Below are 26,428 nucleotides of genomic sequence, written 5' to 3'. Positions count from 1 at the left end.
AGGTGGGGGGGGGCGGAGCTAGAATGGAGGGGAAAATGCTCCGGTACTAATATTTTAACGTGATGCTTGCATGTGTGTGTATACACTAATTAATGTTACGATTGATGTCGCTCTCTCTCTTTGTCGATGCTGTATGAAAATACCAAAATACCTAATCCAGTAAATCTTAAATTAAATTAAAACCAGTATCAGTGACATAAAAGTGCAGAGAAAGTGTTGAGAACTTTGGTTCTGCGAGTACCGAGCCCTGAGGTTTTTGCCCACGCTCAGGATGTTCGATTGGGTCAAGGCGCAACATTTGAAACATTGGGACTTTGCACAAGGAACTCCCAGGAGCACACGGCAGAACCCGGCCTGAACAGAGCTAAATAAAGCTGAGAGAAGAGCTGGGAAAAAAAATCCCGTCACTTTAAACCACCTCACCTTGAGCCCTATATTACTAGATGTCTGTCAGATGATTTCCGTCAGCTATTTATTAAAGGGGAAGCTGGTAAGAAAGTTAAACGCAGTCGAGTGTATAAGAAGGTGAAGATGTCTCGCTGTTCTTACAATGCGTGCTGCATGCTCTGCATTCCTGGCGGCCTTTGAGTGATAGTGAAGAGGGTGTGAGAGGAAAAACACGTCTGACATGTGGCGGTGAAACCGATTCTGACAGTAATCTCAAAAATCTCTAAAAGATGCTGTTTTATGCTGGGACTGTGTATAGTATGAATCCTGCGCTGGGTGTAACACTGTTTGGAGGTGTTGAATGTTTGTGAAACTTTGTACTTTTTTTTTTATACACCAGTTTGATTCTTATAATGACTAAAGATGTAAATATGTATAGAAAGCTGAATGTTCCTGGTGTCTGATTGATTTAAAAAATACAGCACTAAATAATAATGGAAATGTGAGGGCATGGAGCAAAACAAACATTTGTTTTTTTTTGTTTATGCTGATAGTAGGAGTTAAGATAGCAGGTTTGGGAAATATTTTGAACATTAAAATGAAGATTATTTTAGGGTTACACCCAAACTGTGAGTGGGCATCAGTGGTGACTCAGTGGTAGGTTTCTCGCCTGCCTTGCAAAAGGCCTGGGTTCGATTCCCAGCCAGTGCCCAAACCCCAGCAACTGGATGCAGTGCTGGTCCCAAACCTGGGTATAATGGGAGGGTTGTATCAGGAAGGGCATTCGGTGTAAAACCTGTGCCAAGTTGTTGTGTGGATCAGATGATCCGCTGGGGCGACCCCTCGGCAAGTCAACGGTTATTGTCACTTCAACCATACACAGTTGAGTACAGAGTGAAAAGAAAAGACATTCCTCCAGGACCAAGCTGCTAAAATAAATTAACAAAACTATCTAAGAACTATACAAAAGACAACATAAAGTGCACGTGCAAATGCGCAAACAAGAACACAAATGTATGGTTGTCAAAATGTTGCCGTAACGTTATAGGTCTGAGTTTGTTTTCATCATTAGAACTACTTTGATGTAACAAAATGTTAGATCTTTGATGTGCTTTGATGTGTCGGGCCATCTTTGACCACATGACTCTACAAGTCCAAAACTATGCTGCAAATGCAAAATTCGAAACACCTAAACAACATACGTCTGATTATAGGTTTGTTTCAGCAACCAAGCTGATGGACTGAGCAGGACTTGAAGTTCTTACCTTATCGCTGCATGCTTACCACTGGACCTCTCGAAAACATGTTGCTGAGAACAAAATCAAAAGAACAAACGCCATAAAATAACTGCCCCATGTCAAAACGTACTAGATGGCTGCAATTTCTTGCAGTTCTTTGGAAGTGGACATGAAGATGCACCTCAGCGGAGAGAAAATGAAACAGAATGGTTATAACATATCAACATTAAGAGATGCGTGACATGAGATGCACTCACTGGTGGCAGGAAACTGTTGTATCCGTCCCAATCTCGGATCAGAAATTCTAAACCCTTTTGGGAACTTACGGGATCATGAATTTGATTGGAAGTTGTGTTAGTGGATATTAATCAAATGCTCCAAATAAACTTAAGGTTGTGTTTGGGTCACTCATTTAACATCATCTTAACATCATTTTTATCAAAGTCATTCTCTCTCACTCGTTCTCTAGACCACCTATTCTGTACTGGGTGGCTCACAGGTGGCTTGGAGCCTATCCCAGGAGACTCGGAGGACTAGAGGCATACACCTTGGATGGAATGCAATCCATCCCCAAGCACACAAAAACTCACTTACACATCTTCTATACCGCTTTATCCTATATTCAGGGCTGCAGGGGGCCTGGAGCCTATACCAGGAGACTTAGGGCACGAGGCAGGGTACACCCTGGACAAGGTGCCAATCCATGACAGGGCACATACACACCCAATCACAATACGGGCAATTTGGGAATGCCAGTTACCCTAATAATAATTAGAACTTTATTAATCCCAGAGGGAAATTTCTGCATGTCTTTGGACTGTGGGAGGAAACCGGAGTACCCAGAGGGAACCCACCAAGCACGGGGAGAACATGCAAACTCCATGCACACAGACCACGCAGTGGGAATCGAACTCTCGACCCTGAAGGTGCAAGGCAATAGTGCAACCTCTAGACCATCATGTCACCCAAAGACTTTTTAACTTTTAAAAACAACTTTGTCCCAATGGTGTCACCATATGACAACATTCATCCAATTTTAGAGTTCCTCCGAACCCGTCCTTGCACAAACTAAGAAAACCCCTAATAGAACCCTGATAGCAGAAATGCCAGCAGTGTGAGCTTGGTGTACATGTTCTGGCTCTGACGGCTCCTCAACCTCAGCTACATCACTCCAGCTTTGCCGCTTATGACTAGGAGACTAAAAAATACCAGAATTATCAAAACAGGAAACAGTCAGCTAGATGACAAATCCGATCAGATACTGTTTCGGCGTTTCTGGTGTGTCTCTCAGATCATGTGCATTCCCGTGACACTCTATTTAAATCCATCTCAGCCAGTTTTAAACCAATGAATAAAGGTCTACGACTCAGTTATGAGCAGAAAATAAATAATAATAGTCCTTGTTTTTGTAGTTTCTTCATGTGTAATTGATGTTTTTCCAACTTTACAGCATTCCACATGCGTTATAGTAGCTCTCACACCTCTCACAGCGGGAGTGTCCACAGGTGTGGCGACTTTCGCAGAGGACGTCAAACCAGTTTCGTCTCTAGAAGATTGAACAACCTGCTAAGCCTGTCCACACACACACACACACACACACACATGCGCACACTCATACAAACAGCTGGGTGTCAGTCAGTCAGCAGGGTGAGCTTGTGACAGTCGTATTGTGCCTTGCTAGGCCCTTGTTTTACGTTTTCTGTTCGCGAGAGTCTGTGTGTATCCTGCAGCAGGTGTGAGGATGCCTTCTGCTTCCACTCTGTTCGGCGCCTCGGGCAACAAGATCCAGGCCGAGAGCACGCAGGCTGATGGCAAGACCTACGAGCAGCTGAGGCAGGAGTGCCTGCAGAGGAAAAAGCTGTTTGAGGATCCTGATTTCCCCGCCAAGGACTCTGCTCTCTTCTACAGCCAGAGCGTCCCCGTCGACTTTGAATGGAAGAGACCCGGGGTACGTACACAACCATAGTGTAGAGAACAGAAAGCGGAGTGTAAACTCAAGAGAGGATTGTCAAGAGCACACAAATCCTATACTTGAGTAAATGTAGAGATTCCCTATGGCAAATATTACTAAAGTAGAAGTAGAAAAACATTTACATGTACACTTGAGGAAAAGTAAAGAAAAAAGTAGTCACCTTTACATTTACTTAAGTATGTAAAGTACAATGGCTTACAGTAGGGGTTTTTATGGTTAACCTTCAACCCCCTTCACTTCTCACTTCTGGACATGCTGTTTTCAGCAGTCTCTGCAACAAGTTCTGCGTATTATTTCAACCACTTTCGCCATGCAGCAATGAAGTAGATGTACAGATATTTCTTGGACAATGTAGTGGAGTAAAAGTAAAATGTCCCCTCTAATAAATCTACTCAATCGAAGTACAAAAAGGTGAAAGATGCACTTAGTTACCCCCCACCTCTATTAAAACGTGTGCAATTAGGTAATGATATTAACTGCTTTTGAGAAAAAATCAGCGTTCTTCTGGCACAGTGTTAAGGCTTTGGGGTTAAATCTGAAAAACTGTGCCAGAGAGGTGACGCTGGACATCCTGGGCCTTGAGAGGAAAGATTAAGCCTAAGCATGACCTACTGTATATCCAGCTCCAAAGGGACACTTATACCTCAACAGTTGATTACTCAATCAAGTAATCGTCTATATTCCTTGATAAATAAGAAACGAATCAAGTTTAGAACAAAGTAATCAACTTATTATGGGACAACAACCCTTATTACTCATAGCACTGGCTTTTAAAAGTGGGGTCCAGAGACCCTATAGGAAAATACTCCAAACATATTGAGGGAGTTTGTACAGGGATGGTGCAAATCACAATCCACCATTTCAGTATAATCTCATTCTAAGAAGCTTGGTTATAACGGCTGTACCGGACCAGGTCTGCAGGTCTCAGCCGTACACCAGCATAAATATAGCTTTGGATATAATGGACCAATAGTAAGGTCCCTTAGGTTGCTGGAGGATGTAATTTTATTCGGTTATAATGGAACATTAGCAGTGTCATGTACTATTTTTTGAACTCTATTATCTATCCTTAGAACTAAGAGGTGACAAATGCCTAATGTTAACAAGTCTTGCGGAGACGTAACAATGACCCTGAATGTGCAGTTTTATCAGAGAAAAAATATCAGCTCGAGGTGTCATGCAATGTGTGTTGAATATTGTAAGTAGGCCAAGATTTGCTGTAAACACCACCAACTCCAGACAGTCAGATAAATTGAGATACTTTAGTATACCTACCAAAGTGCAGTATAATTTTAAAGAATAATGTAGGTACTGTATTTCTTTGTGTGTGATATGACCAACTCTGGTTGTAGCGGACTTCACAGACTACCGTACCAAACCCCTTGATGTCTGTTATCTTGAGATTATACCATACCAACGTTATACCGGGTTTTACATTCATCCAGTGCTTGTCCTGTGTATGGTCTCAGAAGTGCCTGCAGCCCATTCCAGGGAACTCGGGGCACAAGGCAGGGGACACAGGTTGGGGTGTCGACCCATGACAAGGCACACATACTTGCACAACCAATCACACACTACGGGCAATCTGAAAGCGCCAATCAATCTACTATGCATGTCTTCGGACAGTGGGAGGAAAGTCACCAAACATAGAGAGTAATTTATTGAACTCACAGACTGCTATGATTGCCTTGCGTTACTGTGATTGACCGTGGAAAGAGAGAAAGAGTATGCCCATCCTACTTAAAGTCACAGCAAATTACTCTTACCCCCTAGCTGCAAAGACCTGTGACACCATCAGTATTCCGTCTCACAATCTACAGAAAATTCGGTGGACGCCAATCTGCTGGAATGCTGCTTGTTCAGCATGCTGATAGGGTGAACGTCTGCTTTAAAGGAATAGATGGAATAGTTTTAGCAGACATACAGATATGCAAACATTAGACTTGAAATGTCTTACTGGTTAAAAATTTGAGTGAATTTAACTCAAGGGTCGTGGTGGATTTATGGGAAGACTCGGAGTAAAGCAAGGACATGTCCTGAACTTATCCAGTGCAGGGTCACAGCGGGCGTAAAGCCTATCCCAGAAGAGTTAGGTGTACAAGGCGGGGTACACCCTGGACAGGGTGCCAATCCATTGTGGGAAAAAAACACATATACACTATAGGCAAATTGGGAACGCCAATTAACCTAGTCTGCATGTCTTTGGACTGTTAGAGGAAACCAGAATATGCAAAGGAAACCCAACAAGCATGGGGGAGAACGTGCAAACTCTGTGCACACAAACCTGAGGTGAGAATCGAACCCGGACCCTGAAGGTACAAGTTAGCAGTGCGATTTACTACGCCACCATGCATCCAATGCGAAACCAAACAGTTTTTTGAATTGAATTCTTAATGGATGTGTAAACTAAGAAAATTAACCTGGTTTAACAACATAAAAACAACAAACATTTCTCTTTCACCTCCTCCATCTGTCACTGTTACAACAGGTTTTTCTGGTTCAGTCAAATGGTTGTAGAAGAAAAAAAAACAAATATATACGCAGTGCAGATTGAATAAAAGAAATGGGTACAATTGTTTTACTGCGACAGGCTGCAAAGTGCCTAAATATACCATTAATAAACTGGTTGTTTATGTAACAACCTTGCAGGAACCTGATTTCTCCTCTCATCTGTTCCAATCGCTCAGCATTCAGCATCACCAGTGTACTAATAACCGGCCTGATCATCTCTCATCATCTGCACATTTCTCACTGGTTAGATTTTTTTTTTTAAATGCTGGAATGGGTTATCAGGATCAGGCGAAGTGATCAGGACCACAGCTGTCTCACTAGTAGCATGGGTAGCTCAACAGCAAAAAGTTACACACACTGGGTGTGATGAGCACAATGAGCAGTTCTCAGTAATGTTTTGCAAATACTTCCTTGGATCTCATTCAGCAGACTGGTTGGAGGCGGAAAAAAAGGGCATGTTTATTTAAAGGTAATACTTCGCACGCCCTAGCATGCTAACATGGCATATTGGAAAGAGTGCTACCAAGAATTCAGATTTAAAATACTGTGCAGCTACTTTGAGCATGGTTTAAACTTTTGGTGTAAAGTTCATCCCTTCAGCATGTTAGGGCAAGGTTTCATTTGTAATGTTAACATTTAACATATTACTATACATTTTTTAAACAACATATTCGTCAGTGGGGATGGTTAGAGCCATCATTAAATATATATATATATATATATATATATATATATATATATATATTATTATTATTATTATTATTTTTGAAAATGTATTTAAAGATGTGTAACTCAGGTCTTATTCGGGATTAATGCACGTTTGTCTTACTTTACTTGTGAGGACCTTGCAATTAATGCAGGGTCCCTGCAAGTATAGTAAGACCATAAACCATAACAATCAATGGAACTAATTAATGTTGTGCTACACATAGCGATAATTATAACCCTTAGCAAAATAAAAGTAATTTTTTTTATTGTTTAATAGAAAAGACTTAAAAGGCATTTTTCTTTGTGGGGACCAGCCAAATGGGGACCAGGCAAATAGGGACCAGGCAAATGGGGACCAGGCAAATAGGGACCAGGCAAATGGGGACCAGGCAAAAAAATCTGATATTCCTTTACTTTTAAAGACAGCAGGTGCTCAACAAGATAACAAACATGTACACACACACACACACACACACACACACACACACACACACACACACACACATTCCTTTAGACTGTAATAATTTTAAATACTCACACTAGTTGAACTGCATTTTTTACTTGGGCGTTCACCTGTGGAGGAGTATAAGTGTGTGTGTGTGTGTGTGTGTGTGTGTAAAACGTTTTTTTTTCAATATTATTTTTACTTGCAAAAATTACAAATGTGACCACACCTTAATGTCACTCCCAGCCTCACTTACTTTAACAGCATTCCAGTGTCATATACATTTATTTCCTTCTTATTGCACCTCATCTCTTTCCCTCTCTCTCTCTCTCTTTATGATGTAGCAAATCTGCAAAGATCCCAAGTTCATTGTTGGAGGAGCGGACAGGACAGACATATGTCAAGGACAGCTAGGTGAGCATTGGATGAATAAGTATTTAATTGCTTATGTGTTTCTTTTATTACACAGTTTTTCTTGGAAGTGCATCTCCCTTAGTTTTGCTACCTCATAATGCTGCAGTGTTCTGTGTCAATGTATACAGGAAATGTTCAAAGCCTTTTTGTTCTTTTTCAGTGTTAATGAGGAACAGTGTTGTACACTACGCTACATTTTTCCCCTAATGTGTCATATGTGCCATGCATACAGTAAATATTTGCACATTCAAACATGTCCAACTTTTGTAGTGTTATAACCTGGAACGTAAATAGACCGGATTGGGATAATACTCTACCCCTTGCTTCTTCTGATCTGAAGTCATTAAATGCATCGTTTCAAACCATCATTAGGAGGCAGCGTAACACAATTGGAGAAAAGCGCTATCCACCCCTTCCCCTTGCCTGAGCTCAAAGACACCTATGATTGGCTAGTGTTGCTACTGTTGACATAGGAGTACTCTCTCAGAGCTTTGCAATAAATTATAACTTTGATATTGACCCTATTGTGTGTGTGTGTGTGTGTGTGTGTGTATGTGTAGGAGACTGCTGGTTGTTAGCAGCCATCGCCTCACTGACGCTACACAAAGACATCCTGTCGAGGGTCGTACCACCTGACCAGAGTTTTGATCTCGGCTACGCCGGCATCTTTCACTTCCAGGTGACTCCCAATAGCTCCGAGGTTTAAAATGATGTTACATTTAACCCTTTAATAAATAAATGACTGAATAAACTGGTGTGTTTATATGTGTTATAGTTCTGGCAGCATAACCGATGGCTGGACGTGGTTATAGACGACAGACTGCCATGCGTGAGGAACAGTCTGGTGTATCTCCATTCTGCCGAAAACAACGAGTTCTGGAGCGCACTCCTAGAGAAGGCCTATGCCAAGTACGACTTTTTTTTTGTTTTTAAACCACTTACACTACCTTTATTAGTTTATTTTTCACTTCCTAGTTTGCACTAATGTATTAGTTTAGCCTATTTCCACTGGGCTAACACATCATTAGCTTTCTTTTACTGCTCTTGATTTGATGTACTAGTTAGCTTTTCAAGTTATGGTTTGCTTGCTTGGTTAATTTATACCCTTTTTATTTTTTCGCTACAAGACCAATCACTAGTTGCACTGAATTTGTCTTTCCTGATAATCTGCTTTTGCCAAACAGACAAGGTTTCTATCTATAGGCTAGCTTTCTTTACTTAGCGGAACTCACCAGATTAGCTTTATTTCTCTGACTGCTAGCTAGACTTAAGCTAGGTTATCTTTTGCCTGCTAGTTGCCTGCTTTCTTTTTCTAGCCATGCTTTCTTCCCTATGAGGTAGTAAAATAGCCCCGCGCTGGGGATTGGTGGCTGAAACTGTTAAGGCTGTGGGTTATTGGGTTACTGATTGCACGGTCAAGGGTTCGAGCCCTGCCACTGCCAAGCCCTTGAGCAAGGCCTTTAACCCTATCTGCTTCAGGGGACCTGTATTCTGGCTGACCCTTCACTTTGACCTCTGCTACCTAAATGGGATATATATATATATATATATATAAAAAAAAACTAATTTCACTGTCATGTGACAAAAGCTTTTGTCTTTAATATTATACAATATGTCTGTGTTGCAGATTGAACGGGAGCTACGAGGCTCTGAAGGGAGGCAGCACCCTAGAGGCCATGGAGGACTTCAGTGGTGGAGTCGGGGAAGTGTTTGAAACCAAGTCTGCTCCAGCAGACCTTTTTGTCATCCTAAAGAAGGCTCTGGACAGAGGCTCAATGATGGGCTGCTCCATAGATGTAAGAATAGGAAGAAAAAAAATCCGAAATTAATGTTTTCCCATATTCCCCCCAACACCCATGAGTTTTTTTCATCTGATATTTTCAATGGTACTTAGACCACTTTATCTTGACATTATTCTGGTCAATGTTTATCTATCACAGTGTAACTGCAGCTGCAGTAATTACAACAGTTAGTTCTGTCTGAGTAATCGGATTGGACAACGAGCTTTTGACAAGTAGTGATATAGAGCATGACAGCACTGGGACGTTTAACCACAGTACCAGTCAAAAGTTTGGACACACCTTCTAATCCAATGCTTTTTGTTTTGTAATTTATTTTCTAAATTCCAGAACAATACTTGAGATTTAAAAACTATGAAATAACATATTTGCAATTAGGTTATTAAATAACAATAACGACAATTGTTATTCTAAGACACAAAGGCCAGCTGTTCTGAAATAGTTGTCAGATGCATTCAGCATTGTTTAACATTGTAGAAAGAAAAAAAAAAGAAATCAGGAAAGATCACGAAATTAGGTGTCCCCAAATTTTTTGATTGGAGTATATATATTTTTTATTTCATTGTTTTTTTTTTACTATTCTACAACCAATTCAGATGAGTGAAAGTAGGTCGGTATGATTCTGGTTAATTAAACTCTCTTGGATAAAGCGGTTCAACAAAGGTTCTTTGGACAGGTCAGAATTTTCGCTCCCTAATGTGGTTCTACTTAATAAGGAAACACTTCTTTATAGGGTTAGGCAACGAATAAGAAACACTTATTACTGTAAGCAATTCTTTATTCATTTTCCATGCATATTTCTTTCCCTCTAGATCACAAGCTCAGCTGAATCAGAAGCTCAGACAACCACAGGCCTGGTCAAAGGTCATGCCTACTCCATCACCGGCCTGGCAGAGGTAATTTCACCAGCTCTCATTCGAACCATCTGAATATGTAGTTAACATCCTTTACATAAGGGCTGACAAACTATCCACAAAAAAATCGATTTTGTGCAGTTTCTTAATCCATTGGTGTGTCTCTGATCCTCTGCAGGTGAACTACAGAGGGTCAAAAGTGCGACTGATCCGTGTCAGAAACCCTTGGGGTCAGGTGGAGTGGAATGGCCCCTGGAGCGATAAGTATGATTATGATTTCAGCATAAAGCATAGACTTAATCCATCCATTTAGGAACCTGTGTAGTCCAACTAGGGATCCTGGAGGCCAATTGTGACCTCTGTATTAATTCCCATCTTTACAACCGTAGTAGGACCTCCGGTCAACAATCACACAAGTTACAGGCAATTTGGGAACACCAATTATCATAATCTGCATATCTTTGGATAATAACCAGGATCTGTAGGAAACCCACCAAGCACGGGGAGAACAAGCAAACTCCATGCATACAGACTGTTTCAAGACACAGCCAGTCATCTTTAAACAGTGAACAGAGTAGATGAATAGTGTAATGCTATGGAGGCGGCCATGTTGGCCAACCACAATAAGTTTATTCATCAGGGCAGTTTGGTACTGTATCCTTCCACCTCTTAGACCTGGACTCCCATTGGTTGAAGGTGGAATTATACTGCTAAGATTATATAGGTGATAATACCGTATAGTTCCGGTTGAAGCAAATGACTTCTCTTACTTCATTGTTGACTTTATTGTTGATGTCAAACACTCTCTGATCAGGTTTTTATTGCTTTAATATCTGCAATCCTAGTATCTCTTCTAACTTCACAGTTATGCACAGTACATAATGGAATTGATTTCTAAATCAATCTTACATTTCCAATGTTCTTTCGTTCCTTTGCAGTTCCAGAGAGTGGAGTGTTGTGGATAAAGCAGATAGAGTCAGACTGCTTGAAAACGCCACAGATGATGGGGAGTTCTGGTATGAGCTTTGCTTTGATTCTGCATTTTCCTCTTGGAAAAGCTAAATTTTGTATAATTAATGGTTTCCAGTCATTCATTAAAGGTTCTTACATTCTAGCTGTGACTCAGCGGCTAAAAGGTTGATCTGCTGGTTTGTGGGTTGTGACTTCCATCAGAAATTTTACTATGTTATAGGGTAAAAAAACATATTATACCCTAGTATCACCATCGTACTTCAGACATGGCCATGGTAGGCACCATAGGACTTTATAGAGTATCAGGGTATGTACTGTAGAATATAGTATGCTTGTATACAGTAGTACATACTGTACTGGATTATAAAAGTCAGAACGTACTACTAGCAGTACCATCTTTCTCTAATGTAATATTAGGAGTTCCAACCTACACTATGGCATTTAATTAATGTTGCATATATGCAATGGTGTAATATACTATATAAATTTGTCAGTATCCTGGTACAGTACATAGAACCATGTACCATACAGCATAGAGTAGATGTACCATTGTACCAAATAAGTATCATGGTTGGAACATGTACCCTAGTGTGGTGCTATCTCAATTAATTGTATGTAACTCACTTTGCATAAAAGCCACACGAATATATACTGTAAATGTAGCACAGAACCCATTCTGGTAAATGACCCCCAAAAGAAGCAACTGAATCCGTAAGACTATAGAGTGTAAGGAACTGGTTTCCCAAACAAGGTTTGGTCAAATGGAGTCTCTTGTTGTGGGCCAGTGTTGACTACACCGGTTGTTGTGTTGCAGGATGGAGTTTGAGGATTTCAAGTCAAACTACGACAGGGTGGAGCTGTGTAACCTGACTCCAGACTCTCTGTCAGATGACACCAAGAAGAAGTGGAACGTGAACGTTCTGGAGGGTAGCTGGATTCGGGGCTCCACTGCTGGAGGCTGCAGGAACTTCATTGGTAAGCACAAAGTTTTAAAAAAGCTAGGCCTAAAAACTTTTAAGGCAGTGCCTGATAAAAGAAGTAACACAACAGACACTGAGTGCTAGCATGTGGTTACTGGACATACAGCAGTTTTACCCATAATGATGCCCAAAGTATCTTTCATTTCTGAGTTTCCAAACCCAAGAAGTCATTCACCGGTTTGTCTCCACAATCATCTCTGCAATTGTTGATTGTTTACACAGTCTTAGAAAATAATATCAATATCAATATTTAACCTAGAAGAAGGGTTCCTTCGTTTGAAACAGTAAAACTATTACTATTACTATTTGGGTCAGTAAATTGGGTTTAAAATAGTTGGGTATTAATAAATGGGTTAATAATAGTTCTTGCAAGAACAGTATTGTGTCAAGTGCATTTGCAAAATCCGTCAAGCACCATAATGAAACTGGCTCTCATGAAGACCTTCCCAGGAGGGCGAGACCAAAACCTACCTCTGCCGCAGACGAGAAGTTCATTAAGCATTTCACTGCATATCGTACTATGTATGACTGTGTATGTGACAAATAAAATTTGAATTTAGAGTTATTAGCCTGAAAAACACCTCAGATTAGAGGCGTTATGAAGTCTTTACAGAGCAGAAGTAGTAGACACATCTCACCATTAACTGTTCAAAGGAGATTAATGCATTTTTTGGACGCCTTCAGCATTCTTTTACAGTGTAGAAAGAAATAAAAATCAGGAACCATCATTAGAGTTAGAAAGTGACCCCAAACTTTTGAATGGTACTGTAGCTGCCCCTGTTATTTCTTCTTTGGATACTGTACTGTATATGAAGCCAACAAAGTGCGGCATGGTGATGTAGTGGTTAGCACTGTGGACCTGCACCTACAGGGTCGGGGGTTCGAGTCCCACCTCAGGTCTGTGTTTGTGGAGTTTGCATGCTCTTCTAATGCTCGGTGGGTTCTCTTCAGGTACTTCAGTTTCCTCCCACAGTCCAAAGTCATGCAGGTTATGCCAACTGGCATTTCCAAATGGCCCGGAGTGTGTGAATGACTATTAGGAGTCGAGCCGGCAACCTGACCCAATAAGTAACCGTCACAGAAAAGACGGATAGATCTCTAGGGTGGGGGGGATCCATCGCCCGATATACCAGATGACACACAAAGCTAGCAAAGACACTTTAGCTGCATCTGGCACAATAACATTCAGAGTGTGACAGTTGCAGAGAGCATGCAGGGCCTTTTTGCTCAATCACAAAGTTTTTGCCTGAACTGTTTGTCTTATCATGTTGCTAAAATTGTTGAAGCTTTTGCAAGTTTTTTTTTTCCAGAAGCATATTCAACAGTCTAGTTTCTGTGATGTCTGATGTAGAGGAGCCAGCACTTGGTGGATCATTTCTGATTCAGAAAGTGTTAGTGAGCACACAGCCTCTTTCGGTGAACGCCGGATTGAAATCACACATTTGTTGTCTCCGCAGACACCTTCTGGACGAACCCACAATTCAAGATAAAGCTGGAAGATGTGAACCACACAAATCAGTGTGGTGTCATCGTGGCCCTCATGCAGAAGAACCGGCGCAAACTGCGCTCTGAGGGGCTTGACCTGGAGACCATCGGTTTCGCTGTCTATCAGGTCAGAGGGTGTGAGAGTCTGGATAAACAACTGTAGAGGTTGGAAGTGAGTTTTAAGCTCTGTTTTTCCTCCAGTGCCAGGATAACGAGGACCATGCAGAAAAAGATTTCTTCCGCTTTAACCCTTCGAAAGCACGGAGCCGCACCTACATCAACACACGTGAAGTGTCCGAGCGTTTTTTCCTCCCTCCGGGCAGCTACCTGGTGGTTCCCACCATCTTCCAGCCCCACAAGGAGGCTGACTTTCTGGTGCGGGTCTTCTCCGAGACCAAGGCTGGAGCACTGTACGTACGCTGTCACTCTGTGTTATTAAATCTACTTGTATAAAAAAGGCAATGCATTCAGCCAGTGTACAAATAAAATGCATACTCTGAAGGGTGTTCAAGTTAAACAGACTTTTGAGAACTTAGTTATGAGAGTAAAAATCCCCTGCTACACTTATGCACCTATAGCAGTGTTTCATTAGTGGAGGGTTCAAACAGAAGAAGTCCCATGGGAATTTTACACTAAACCTACTGTAGAAGCTTATATCTGTGTTCCATAAGGCATATGGACTAAATGCTCTGTCTGTGAACAGGGAGATGGGCAACACTGTCCAGGCTGACCTACCTGATGTGAGTGACCTTTTTTAACCTTAAACTTTTCTTAACTCATTTTTTATCCACACTTTACACGTGATCATACTACAAAGGTGATCTAGAGGGCCGAGTTTTTACTTTTTTACTGTCCTTGTAATAAGATCATTCTTTAAGTACAGTACATGTCACATTAAATATTATAAATAAATAAAAAACTTTAACATTTTTAAATTTGTAGCCACCGGAGCCGTCCAAACCCGAAGAGGAGACAAAGGAGGAAAAAGGCCTGAGGAAGCTGTTTGAACAGATCGCTGGCTCTGTAAGACAACAAAGTTCTAACAAAGATGCTTACTTAAGGTCTAAATCCTGTATAATCCTGTTAAGCAAGCTTTAATGTGCAAAAGTGCAATAACAGATTTAGTGACACCAATAAAACTTGACCAATAAAAACGTGACACTAATGAAAATGACAAAAAAAGAAAGATTAAAAAAAGTGTGACGTGAGATAAATCATCCAATAATGCAGCTCAGCCACTGCAGCTCATCTGCTCCCATAGACCAACACTAACTTTTTCTCCTTTCATAGGGTGCCATTACTTTTGTCTTAACTGCTGTGACTTGTTTACTACAATGTTTGATTGAAGTTCTCGCTCTGTGCATATAGGACCAGGCCATCAGCGCCCAGGAGCTGCAGGGCCTCCTAAACGGAGTGCTGAGCAGGAGTGAGTCTGTCTTTATTCACACTAATGCACAACACAACCTGGCATGATTCATCCTGCTTCTTCTTCTAAGCTTGGTTTGTTATCATTTATAACAGGGAAAGAGATCAAATTTGACGGTGTCAGTCTGAGCACATGCCACAGTATCATCAACCTGATGGACGTATCCTCTAACGCTGGTTCCTGGGACATGAAGTGCAAACGCAAAACGCTGATACTGTTAATCGTTTATGGGAATGCTATGATAAATATTATTAGGCTAAGTTAGATGATGCTGGTTATTTCCTTGTTTATTCCTCGGATGTTATGTGTTAAGTATCTGATGTGGAAGATGTTGAGATTTTGTCAGATATTCCTTAACCAGGAGGAAAGGTGGATGGTTCAGGAATGATTGAGTTTCAGGAGTTTAAGGTCTTCTGGGAAAAGATGAAGAAATGGATGGTAAGAATCTGAAATGTTTTTGTTTCAAATTTCAAGGAGAAGCTAATTTCTTTCCAGAAATCTCCAAATGATATGCCTTACTTTATATAGTATATGTTATATTTAAAGTATAAATTTTATGTCTAAAGGAGGATAAATGTCATGTTTAAAGAGAGATCAATTTTATGTTTAAATGAGGATACATTTTATGTCTAAAGAATAATGTCAAAAGAATAAGTGTTATGTCTAAAGAAGGAAAATGTTATGTTATATACATTTAATGTTATTATGTAATACATTTCAATCTATAGGAAACTAATTCCTATATTTATTAAATTTATTAATATATTTGAAAAAAAAAGAATTTTATATATATATATATATATATATAGTCAAACTCAATATATTATAAAGTATATTGTTGAATATAAAATTACATACATTAAGATATACATTTAAATATATATTTTAATATATGAAAAGCGGCAATTGCTTATGTATTTTGAATATATTGTTATTAATACAATATATTATTCTGTATATTGTGAATATGTTTTTGAATATGAATATCTTTTTCTCTGTTAATTATAAGTTAGTATCAGTAAGTGTAGCAACAAGAAATATTAACATTATAAAATCTTTTCAGTTTACCAGTATATCAGAACAATAAATCATATTTAATATACTGACAGTTACTATATAGAGGGAAATATACTTTCTTTGCATAAATGTTATGTCTAAAAGTTAAACTTAAATGATTTATGGTCAAAGCCAACTTAAATTACACTGTGCTAAAAGCAGCACGATATATAGCTACTAAGGCCTTGTTCAGACTGCCAGACGTTTTTATCCGACGTTTATCCGATCAAGAAAGGCATCAGCTTGGAAGCAGGTTACTTTTATTTAGTCTTTGACAATCGATCCTACAAATCAGATTCGATTGCAGTCTGTACAAAGTTTACTCAAGCTCATTTAACAGGAAGACATGACAAGTTGCACTCAAAGTCAGTAACAGTTATAAGGCTTATTTTTACCCTCAATTATTTGCCTGGCAAATTAACCCCATGCTGATATCTAAAAGTTGAAATTTACTGATGTTAAATTCTATTATTAAATTTTCTTAATAAGGCCAAGTAAGATGATTGGCTGGGTGGGGGTGGGGGTAGGGGGCACTAAATATCTATAAAACACCTTGTCTTAGACATTTCATTTGGCTTACACTGTTTTAATGCTTTCATTTAACTTTATTGAATAAAATTCTAGGTAGCTAACAGTCAGGGGAAAGTTTTGAATATTTTAATATTCAAACCTTACAAATTCCTGCCACCTCTTTTACAGATGTTGTTCCTGTCGTTCGATACAGACCGGAGTGGAACCATGTCTACTTATGAGCTTCGGTCTGCTCTCAAATCAGTAGGTGAGCACACAGTCTGTTGAGAGTTTATCGCAAAAATATGCTACATTAATAATAATAAAAATAATAATAATGAGAAGAAGAAGAAGAATGAGAACCACTTTAGTTGGTTATTGCTGCTATATTGTTGAATGGAAATAATGGATTTTTGCTGCTTTAGCCAGTATTGACGTAAAATATTATTGTAATTGTTATTACATAAGATTTAACTTATTTTATTCAGTGGAAGTGTGTGACAGTATAACGGTACGCAATAGCCACGGTTTGGTACATGCTTTAGTTTTACAGACATGGTTCGCTATGTTTTTGTTTACAGTGACTTAAAAAATTACATTTGTATAGATGTATTATAAATGATACTTATATTCATGTGCAAACTTATACACTATATGGAAAAAGTAGTCCGTTAATTATTGAATTCAGGTGTTTCAATTAGGCCACCTATCACCAGTAAAGGGCAGTCTTAATGCTTTAGCATACCAAGACATCTTGGACAATGCTATGCTTCCAACTTTGTGGCAACCTTTTGGGGAAGAGCCCTTTCCAATTCCAACATGACTGTCCTGCAGTACACAAAGCAACGACTATTGTCAAGAACTAACCTGAGATGACCAGAAGACGTAGCTTTAGCGGTTAGCCCTTTGTAGCGTGAATGGTAAACCCAAACGCGGATGAAACACGAGTAGGCAGGATAATCACGCTTTTAGTCTAAGGACTCTCACAGATGGGGAGTAAGGGAAAGACACAATCTAACCCGCGTCCTATAAATACACACTCGATCAGGAATTGAAACCAAAAAGGTGAGTACTCACAGTTAGAAGCAGGAATCAGACGTGGCATCGGCAAAACTCAATGACTGAGCGAGGTGCTATGGTTTGTTTACCTCTTTTATACTTCCTGGTTTGCGACCGCTTAACTTCCGGGTCCTAGTGCCGGTCGCGTTCCGAGTGTGCATGACAGTACCCCCCTGTCCAGGACCGGCTCCAGACGGTCCTGAGGTGGAGGATACCCTGTGACGGTAGTCCCGGATGAGCTCAGGATCGAGGATGAACCGTGCTGGGACCCAAGATCGCTCCTCGGGGTCGTAGCCTTCCCAATCGACCAGGTACTGGGTGCCCCTGCCCCGAGGTCGCGAATCGAGGATTCGTCGCACGGTGTAAGCGGGACCGCCGTCAATGATTCGGGGAGGAGGAGCAGGGGGGGTGGGTGGAACCAGAGGTGAAGTGATGAAGGGTTTTAGCTGTGATGTATGGAAGACTGGGTGGATCCGGAGCGCCGCAGGCAGCTGGAGCCGGTAGGTGACAGGGTTAATCCGTAACGTGATGCGGTATGGTCCGATGAACCTTGGTGATAGTTTTCTTGATTCGGTGTGCAGATGGAGGTTTTTAGTTGATAGCCATACCTTGTCACCTACGTGGTACAACCGTCCCGGTGGGTGTCGGCGGCGATGCTGGGCGACGTAGCTGGTGTTGGCTCGCTGGATGGCGCGATTCGCTTGATTCCATATCTGCCGACACCTACGGACCAACTGTTGGGCCGATGGTACGTCAACCTCCGGTTCTTGATGGTCGAACATGGGAGGATGGAAACCATGGCACACCTCAAATGGGCTTAGGTTGGTGGCTGAGGAGACGTGTAGGTTGTGGGACAGTTCGGCCCATTTGAGGTAGCGGGCCCAGGAGCGCTGGTGATCGGACACGAAACATCTCAGGTAGCGCTCCAGTTGTTGGTTGGTCCGTTCCGTCTGACCATTAGTCTGGGGATGGTAACCGGACGACAGACTACAGGTGGAATTGATCAGACGGCAGAAGGCCTTCCAGAACCGGGCTGTGAACTGGGGCCCTCTGTCCGAGACGATGTCCTTTGGGAACCCATGCAGTCGGACTACGTGTTCCAAAATCAATTCTGCGGTGTCTTTAGCTGATGGGAGTCCGGCTAGGGCCACCAGGTGCACGGCCTTGGAGAACCGATCAACGATGGTTAAAATGGTGTCCTTACCTTCTGAAACCGGCAGGCCCGTGATGAAATCCAGGGCGATGTGCGTCCAGGGCCGTCGAGGAACTGGGAGTGGTTGGAGTTCTCCTGGAGTTGGTTGGTTTGTGTCTTTTGCCCTGGCGCACACCGGGCACGCCTGAACGAACTCGCGGACGTCTCTCCTCAAGGAGGGCCACCAGAACGCTCGTTGGATAAATGATAAGGTTCGTCGCGCCCCAGAATGTCCGGCGATGGTGGACGAATGCCCCCATTGGAGAACCTCCGCTCGCAGCTGTTGGGGTACGTAGAGTCGTCCAGGCGGCACACCTGCCGGTTCGGTCTCCGCCGCCTGTGCCTGGCGGACCCTGGTCTCCAAATCCCAGTGGAGGGGTGCGAGGATTCGGGATGGGTGGATGACAGGCACGGGTTCCGTCCGGGGGAGGTCGTCCTCATACTGGCGTGATAGGGCGTCGGCTTTGGTGTTCTTCGACCCCGGACGGTAAGAAAGATGGAAATTATATTGTTCGAAAAATAGTGCCCACCGTGCCTGTCGTGGATTGAGCTGCTTAAGGTTCTTGATGGTGATCAGGTTTTGGTGATCGGTCCAGACGATGAATGGCTCACTGGCGCCCTGGAGCCAGTGACGCCATTCCTCCAAAGCCCACTTTATGCCCAACAGCTCGCGGTCCCCTACCCCGTATCGCTGCTGAGTGGGGTCAAATTTTTTGGAGAAGAAACTGCAAGGGTGCAGTTTCTGGTCTGGACCTCGCTGGGAGAGAACCGCGCCGGCGCCCACATCCGACGCGTCCACCTCCACAATGAAGGGTTTATTGGCATCCGGATGAAGAAGAATCGGGGCGGTGGTGAAACGATGGCAGAGTTCCTTGAAGGCTGAGATGGCGGTGGGATTGAGCTGAAATGGGTGAGGTGAGGGCCTGGTCAATGTGGTCAATGGTGCTGCAACTGTACTGTAGCCCCGGATAAAGCGACGATAGAAGTTCGCAAACCCGAGAAACCGCTGAAGCTGTTTGAGTGTCCTGGGTAAGGGCCAGTGACGTACAGCTTCTAGCTTCTGCGGGTCCATGGCCACACCCTGGGGCGAGATGACAAAACCCAGGAACGTGGTGGAGTGCTGGTGAAAAGCACATTTTTCCAGCTTGCAGTACAGTTGGTGAGCGAGCAATCTCTTTAAAACAGCACGTACGTGTTGGATATGTTCCTCCAGGTGGCGGGAGTAGATGAGGATGTCGTCCAGGTAGACGAACACCCATCGGCCCAGCATGTCTCGGAGGACGTCATTTATGAATTGTTGGAAGGCCGAGGGTGCGTTGCAGAGTCCAAATGGTATGACCAGGCTCTCATAATGTCCGGTGGGTGTGATGAAAGCCGTCTTCCACTCATCACCCTCTCTGATGCGCACCAAGTTGTAGGCGCTCCGGAGGTCCAACTTGGTGAATATGGTGGCACCAGAAAGGGCGTCCAGGGCTGAGTTGGTGAGTGGTAGTGGATGTCTGTTCTTAATGGTGATGTTGTTTAGCCCCCGATAGTCGACACATGGGCGAAGTTCGCCCCCTTTCTTCTTGACGAAGAAGAACCCCGCGGCGGCAGGCGAGGTGGATGGCCGGATGGTTCCCTGACGGAGGGCGTTGGTGACGTATTCCTCCATCGCCTGCGTCTCCGAGGTGGATAGCGAATAGAGATGGCCGCGGGGAGGGACGGAGCCCGGCTGAAGTTCTATCGCCAGGTCGTAAGGGCGATGAGGCGGGAGATGGGTGGCGCGTTTCTTACAAAAAACTTCAGCCAGGTCTCGATAGGCGATAGGGATGGCGTTGGTGTCGACGTCGGGGGCCTCGGACTCCCTGGAACACGTCCCAGTCCGTGCCTGTAGGCAGAGTTCGGTGCAGGTCGGCCCCCACTGGAGAATCCGGTTCCGGGTCCACGAAATGATCGGGTCATGCTGTAACAGCCAGGGATAGCCGAGGATGATGGGCGGTGATGAGATGGTGGTAAGGTGAAATTGGATCTGCTCCTGGTGTTGGTCTATGGCGAGCGTGATGGGTTGGGTCTGATGGGTGATAGGGCTGGATGATAAGGGCCGACCGTCGACCGAAGTGATGTTTACCGGCTGGGATAACGCCTCAGTCCTCACCCCCAAATCTTTGGCATAATTAGAGTCAATGAAGTTACCCGCGGCACCGGAGTCGATGAACGCGGCGCTTCGAACTCGTTTGTGGCCAATTTGGAGGTTTACCTGAACCGTGAAACGTGAGATGGTGGCGTCGATTGTGGAGGAGAGGTGGAGGGGGCCCGGTGAGTCTCTCCTTCCACTCACCGGGGCTGCGCGTTTCCCGGGCGAATTGGACAAGTAGCTCGGTGGTGCGCCGCCGACCCACAGTAGGCACACAGCCCCTCTCGATACCGTCGTTCGCGTTCCGCCACGGTCAGGGAGGCGCGTCCTAATTGCATGGGTTCCCCGGCTCCGGTGTCAACCACGGCAGGAGGTGGAGATCCGATAGGTCCAGTAGTGGAGGTGGTGAAAGCAGTAGGTGGTCGTGGCGTGGTGTAGGAGAAGGTAGGTGCAGGCGGCAGGGTCCTAGGGGCTGGCTTCGGGCGAGAGAGGATGCGTTGATCGATACGGAGGGAGAGCTGGATCATCCCCTCCAGGGTAGCAGGAAGCTCTCGCCCGGCGAGCTCGTCTTTGATACGTGGAGCCAGTCCCTCGTAGAAGGATGTCCGGAGCGCGGCATCTCCCCAGTCGGTCTGCACAGCGAGGGTCCGGAACTCAGCAGCGTACCGGCTCACGGACGATCCTCCCTGCCGCAGATGATAGAGCTTGGTGTCGGTCTCCACCTCGCCCGCTGGGTGTTCGAAGGTGAGTCTGAGTTGGCGGGTGAACTCGTTATATGAGTGCGCGGTGTCTGAATCCGCCCGGAGAACTGCCGTGGCCCACTCAGCTGCCTGCCCGGATAGCAACGAGACCAGAAGCGCGATGCGTAGCCGATCGGTGGAGTACCTGGTGGCATTGAACTCAAACACCAAATCAAGCGCTGTTAGAAACACATTACACTTCCCGTCCGTGCCGTCCCATTTATCCGGAAGTGCCAAAAATACATCAGAAGGAGGGGGGGGGGGTTGGTGCGGCGCCGCGGCCGCCGCGACGGGAGACCGGCTAGCCGCGCTATCCACAGCCGCCCGGAGATCCGCGTTCTCCCGCCGGAGCTCCGCGACCTCGCGGCGCAAGGCCGCGACGTCTTGGAGGTCCCGGCGCAGATTAGCGATCTCCCCGGTTAGCGTGTTGATGAGCTTGGCATGCTGATCAACCACATCGCAGAGGTGCGCGTAATCCGCTGGGTTCACCGCGGAAGGCTCAGTCATTCTGTCAAGAACTAACCTGAGATGACCAGAAGACGTAGCTTTAGCGGTTAGCCCTTTGTAGCGTGAATGGTAAACCCAAACGCGGATGAAACACGAGTAGGCAGGATAATCACGCTTTTAGTCTAAGGACTCTCACAGATGGGGAGTAAGGGAAAGACACAATCTAACCCGCGTCCTATAAATACACACTCGATCAGGAATTGAAACCAAAAAGGTGAGTACTCACAGTTAGAAGCAGGAATCAGACGTGGCATCGGCAAAACTCAATGACTGAGCGAGGTGCTATGGTTTGTTTACCTCTTTTATACTTCCTGGTTTGCGACCGCTTAACTTCCGGGTCCTAGTGCCGGTCGCGTTCCGAGTGTGCATGACAACTATAAAGACATGGTTTGATGAGTTTGGTGTGGAAGAACTTGACTGGCCCTAACACAGAGCCCTGACCTCAACCCCATCCAGTACCTTTGGGATGAACTTGAATAGAGATTGCGAGCCATGCTTTCTTGTCCACCTATGTGCCTACCATATGTCTGAAGTACAGTACCAATACACTACAGTTTATTAGGAAACAATAGTGCATACCATAGTCAAATTTCTTATATGTCAGAATTTCAACTATTATTTATACGAATTTAAAAATGCCTGAGAATTTTGGTCTGTCCACGTGCCATCTTGCACATCAGGCGAAAAATACTCACCAACCTCGAGATATATCTGTCATTTCTATGGCAGTTACTTAGGGTCAGATTGGCAGCTCGACGCCCGATTGTCATTCACACACTATGGGCAATTTGAAATGCTAATTAGCATGTCTTTGGACTGTGGGAGGAAACCGGAGTACCCAGAGGAAACCCACCATGCACAGAGAGAACATGCAAATTCCATGTAAACAGACCCAGAGGCAGGAATCGAACCCGGACATTGGCAGTTTAAGGTGACAGTGTTAGCCACTAAGCCGCCGTGCCACTCAAGACATTATAGGCAACTTAAAATCGGAGAAAGTTTTGGACAGGCACAAGCTTCAGGATCTTTGATGTGGCAATCTGGTTATACCTCTTTGTGCTGGTTTTTAATGATGAAACCACGCTTGGCTTTTAAAGGACAATATAGTTGCAGAATTATATTTTTCAGTTGTTGTTTTTTTTCTATAAGTGGTGATTAAACAAGATAATGTTTTTTTTTAAGGGATGCAACTGAATAATCAACTCCTTCAGCTGATGGCGTTGAGGTTTGGAGATGAGAATTTCCAAATCGACTTCGACCAGTACCTCACCTGCATCGTCCGCCTGGAGAGCATGTTCCGTGAGTGACCTGAAACTCGAATTAATGATGAATTAGTTATATTAGTTAAATGAATTAGCAACTAATTGCATTGAAACATGCATTACATTAAGTCAGGTTTAACGTAGTGAGATTAGTCCTACCTGGTGCTACCTTTTTAAACAGCAGGAGTTCATGTGCAAAGTCAGTTTAATACAAATGTAGTTAAATGTGCTGAAAGCTAAATATTATGGTTACAGTAATTTAAATGTTATATGTATTTTACACACAATATACGTAATATGCATTTCGTCCCAGATTTCACATAAACAACTTACTGTTTTGTAGAATATTCTTTTGTTTGTAATTAAATCTTTAACTGTGGCTCAATTTCAGTGTTGACCAAATGAAGTTTAGTTAGCACTTGATGCTAAATGCGATTAATGATATTACTATTTTTGTCATAGGGAGTCTTTATTTTTTATTTTCCAAACCCATCTGAGTGAATGTTAATTATTAAAAGTTTTCTCTCATTTTTTGTGTCAATATACTGTAGCTTTTATTTTGTATTAGCAATAGTGCTATCATGACCATTAGCTGGTGTTTTAGTTAATGCTAGCATAAGAACTAGCCATAACACAGGTGAAGTAACACAGGTTTTGCTGAAAATGAATTTGCTTACATTTCACAGATTATTTTAAAATTATATAATATTGTCTGTTTACTTTTATTTAGTAAATATAACATTTAATCAATTCCACAGGAGTGGTGTGTGTGGTTTGATACCGAGTCGATTCTTTAAGTTGAACATGGAGAGCTGACTCGCATACTGTATATACTGCCGGGCCAAAAAATAAAAAGTCTCACACTTTAAGGTTTCATTGAACTCCTTAAGCTTTGATTATGTTGGACGGTGTGGAAGAAAAACTTCGGTCATTCGGTACATTCAGGTCTTCATTTTATTGCCCCATAACATTGCAGAGTCTAGACCTGAGTAACTGAAGCAACACCAGATCATAACACTGTCTCCAGAAGCCTGTACAGTGGACACTATGTATGATGGGTCCGTCATGTGCGTCCCTTATTACCCTAACACGGCCATCAGTCTGCAATAGACTCATACTGTGTTCATGGCTCAATTCCACTAATTAGAAATTTCCCTGTCAGAACCTGTTACAGACCAGTAATTTGACCCATATGGTTAAACTGGTGATGTTTCTGGCGGGGCAGGATATCAGCCGCTTCCCCACATTTTTTCTTAGACGTTGCTGTTTTTTTTTTTTTTATAGAAAATTGCACTGAGCCATTTAGAAGGATAAATAGTCGATTCTTTTGCTGAGATTTATCATGGCTTAATATTGTTTATTCACTGATACTTAAATGATTAATTGATGATCAACTTGAATCGGATGTATTAAAGCTGGCAACTTCTAATTCAGTATGTAATTTCATATTGTAGGAGTTTTCCAAGCCCTGGACACACAAAATAGAGGCGAGGTGACCATGAACTTTCAACAAGTATGTACTTGTCTCGTTTTTTATAAATGAACTAAAACATATTATTTCTTTCAAAAGAATAAAATGCTTTACAAATGATCAGATTTTCTCTGTTTAACATCATATTTTCATCTTCCTACAGTTTTTGTTGCTGTCCATGAATGTGTGAAGGAGAGAAACATGAATGAATGAATGAATGTATAAAACGAAACCTGAGGAAGTGACCCTGGCCCATGTGTTGCTTAAAGAACTATTCTGTATTATACAAGTTGAACAGCGTTGAGTCGAAGACCTTCTTGACCAGAAGTTGGACTCTAAATCTGCTCCTGCACATGTTAAGGTCTTTACATGTTTGCTTTAGTTTCATTTGGCCGACTGTGAATCATTTTTTCCCCAGATTTTTAGGTGACTTGTGCTGAGAATAAACGAATTCACAAATAAATTTGGTAAAATCTGTGTAAATGATTCCTCAAGAATAAACATAATAAAGTTGACACCTTAAGATGGATTTGACTTCAAACAGCCAGAATGAGCTGAATGACTTGTGCACATCTGAATCAATAGATAAATGCTTTTTTCCCATTATAAATACTGAATTTGTTGAATTTATGGGTTTAAATTCCGTTAGAGCTGATGATAAATAATTATAAAAAGATTAAATAGGTTAATTAATATTTTATTTATGCACAAAAAATTATATACAGAATATAAACCAAGTTAGTGTATTCATTTATTCATTTATTTAATTTAGATTGTAATAATTGATAAATAAATTCCAGTAAACAAAAGCAATAATTAAGCGAATATAAACATAGATACAAACAAAAACTACCAAAAGGAGCAAAAAATAGATTTAAACAATATCCTTTTTAAGGTCGTGCTGTTGTGCTGAGCTCGACCAGACATAGATGACGTTACCTACTGTGACACTCTGACAGTATGTCATGAACAAAAGCTGATGGTAACGCTGCCTATGGTTACATTCGGTGAGGAACGTCTGTGATGGAACCACCTGTGCTAAAATTGAAAAAGCCAAATTTCATGAAGACTGTAATTGCAAATCGGGATTATGCCACTACATATTGGTTCCTAATGTTATTTAGCCAAATCATTAACACAATTTAAAAAAAAATTGTTAGTGTTTCAATTTATTTGATTTATTAAAGCTCTTTATGATCTTGGGTCATTTTGATGTGTTGTGATGTCATTTTACTTAAATATGCACTCTATAACTATATACATACATATATACATCACCAACTACTAACTACTTTTTTTTAACGAATATATCATTCATACCACA

General features: G+C 42.5%; 1 protein-coding gene across 1 annotated transcript; it reads left to right on the top strand.

The window, feature by feature from the left end:
* The first annotated feature begins 3,216 nt into the window (after positions 1-3,216).
* capn9 (calpain 9) lies at positions 3,217-25,633 on the top strand. The gene is made up of 20 exons (XM_053477337.1): positions 3,217-3,573; positions 7,606-7,675; positions 8,236-8,354; positions 8,451-8,584; positions 9,303-9,471; positions 10,287-10,370; positions 10,507-10,592; positions 11,267-11,344; positions 12,115-12,275; positions 13,738-13,892; positions 13,967-14,175; positions 14,469-14,505; positions 14,708-14,788; positions 15,134-15,191; positions 15,287-15,351; positions 15,561-15,629; positions 16,947-17,025; positions 23,554-23,670; positions 25,088-25,146; positions 25,268-25,633. Exons 1-20 carry the CDS (start codon positions 3,367-3,369, stop codon positions 25,292-25,294), a joined length of 2,064 nt encoding a protein of 687 aa, XP_053333312.1. The 5' UTR covers positions 3,217-3,366; the 3' UTR covers positions 25,295-25,633.
* Positions 25,634-26,428: the final 795 nt, after the last annotated feature.

This window comes from Clarias gariepinus, chromosome 18 (genome assembly GCF_024256425.1).
Source record: "Clarias gariepinus isolate MV-2021 ecotype Netherlands chromosome 18, CGAR_prim_01v2, whole genome shotgun sequence".
Taxonomy (NCBI): Eukaryota; Metazoa; Chordata; class Actinopteri; order Siluriformes; family Clariidae; genus Clarias; species Clarias gariepinus.
Note: the sequence above shows the minus strand (reverse complement) of the source record. Positions and strands in the feature narration are given on the sequence as shown.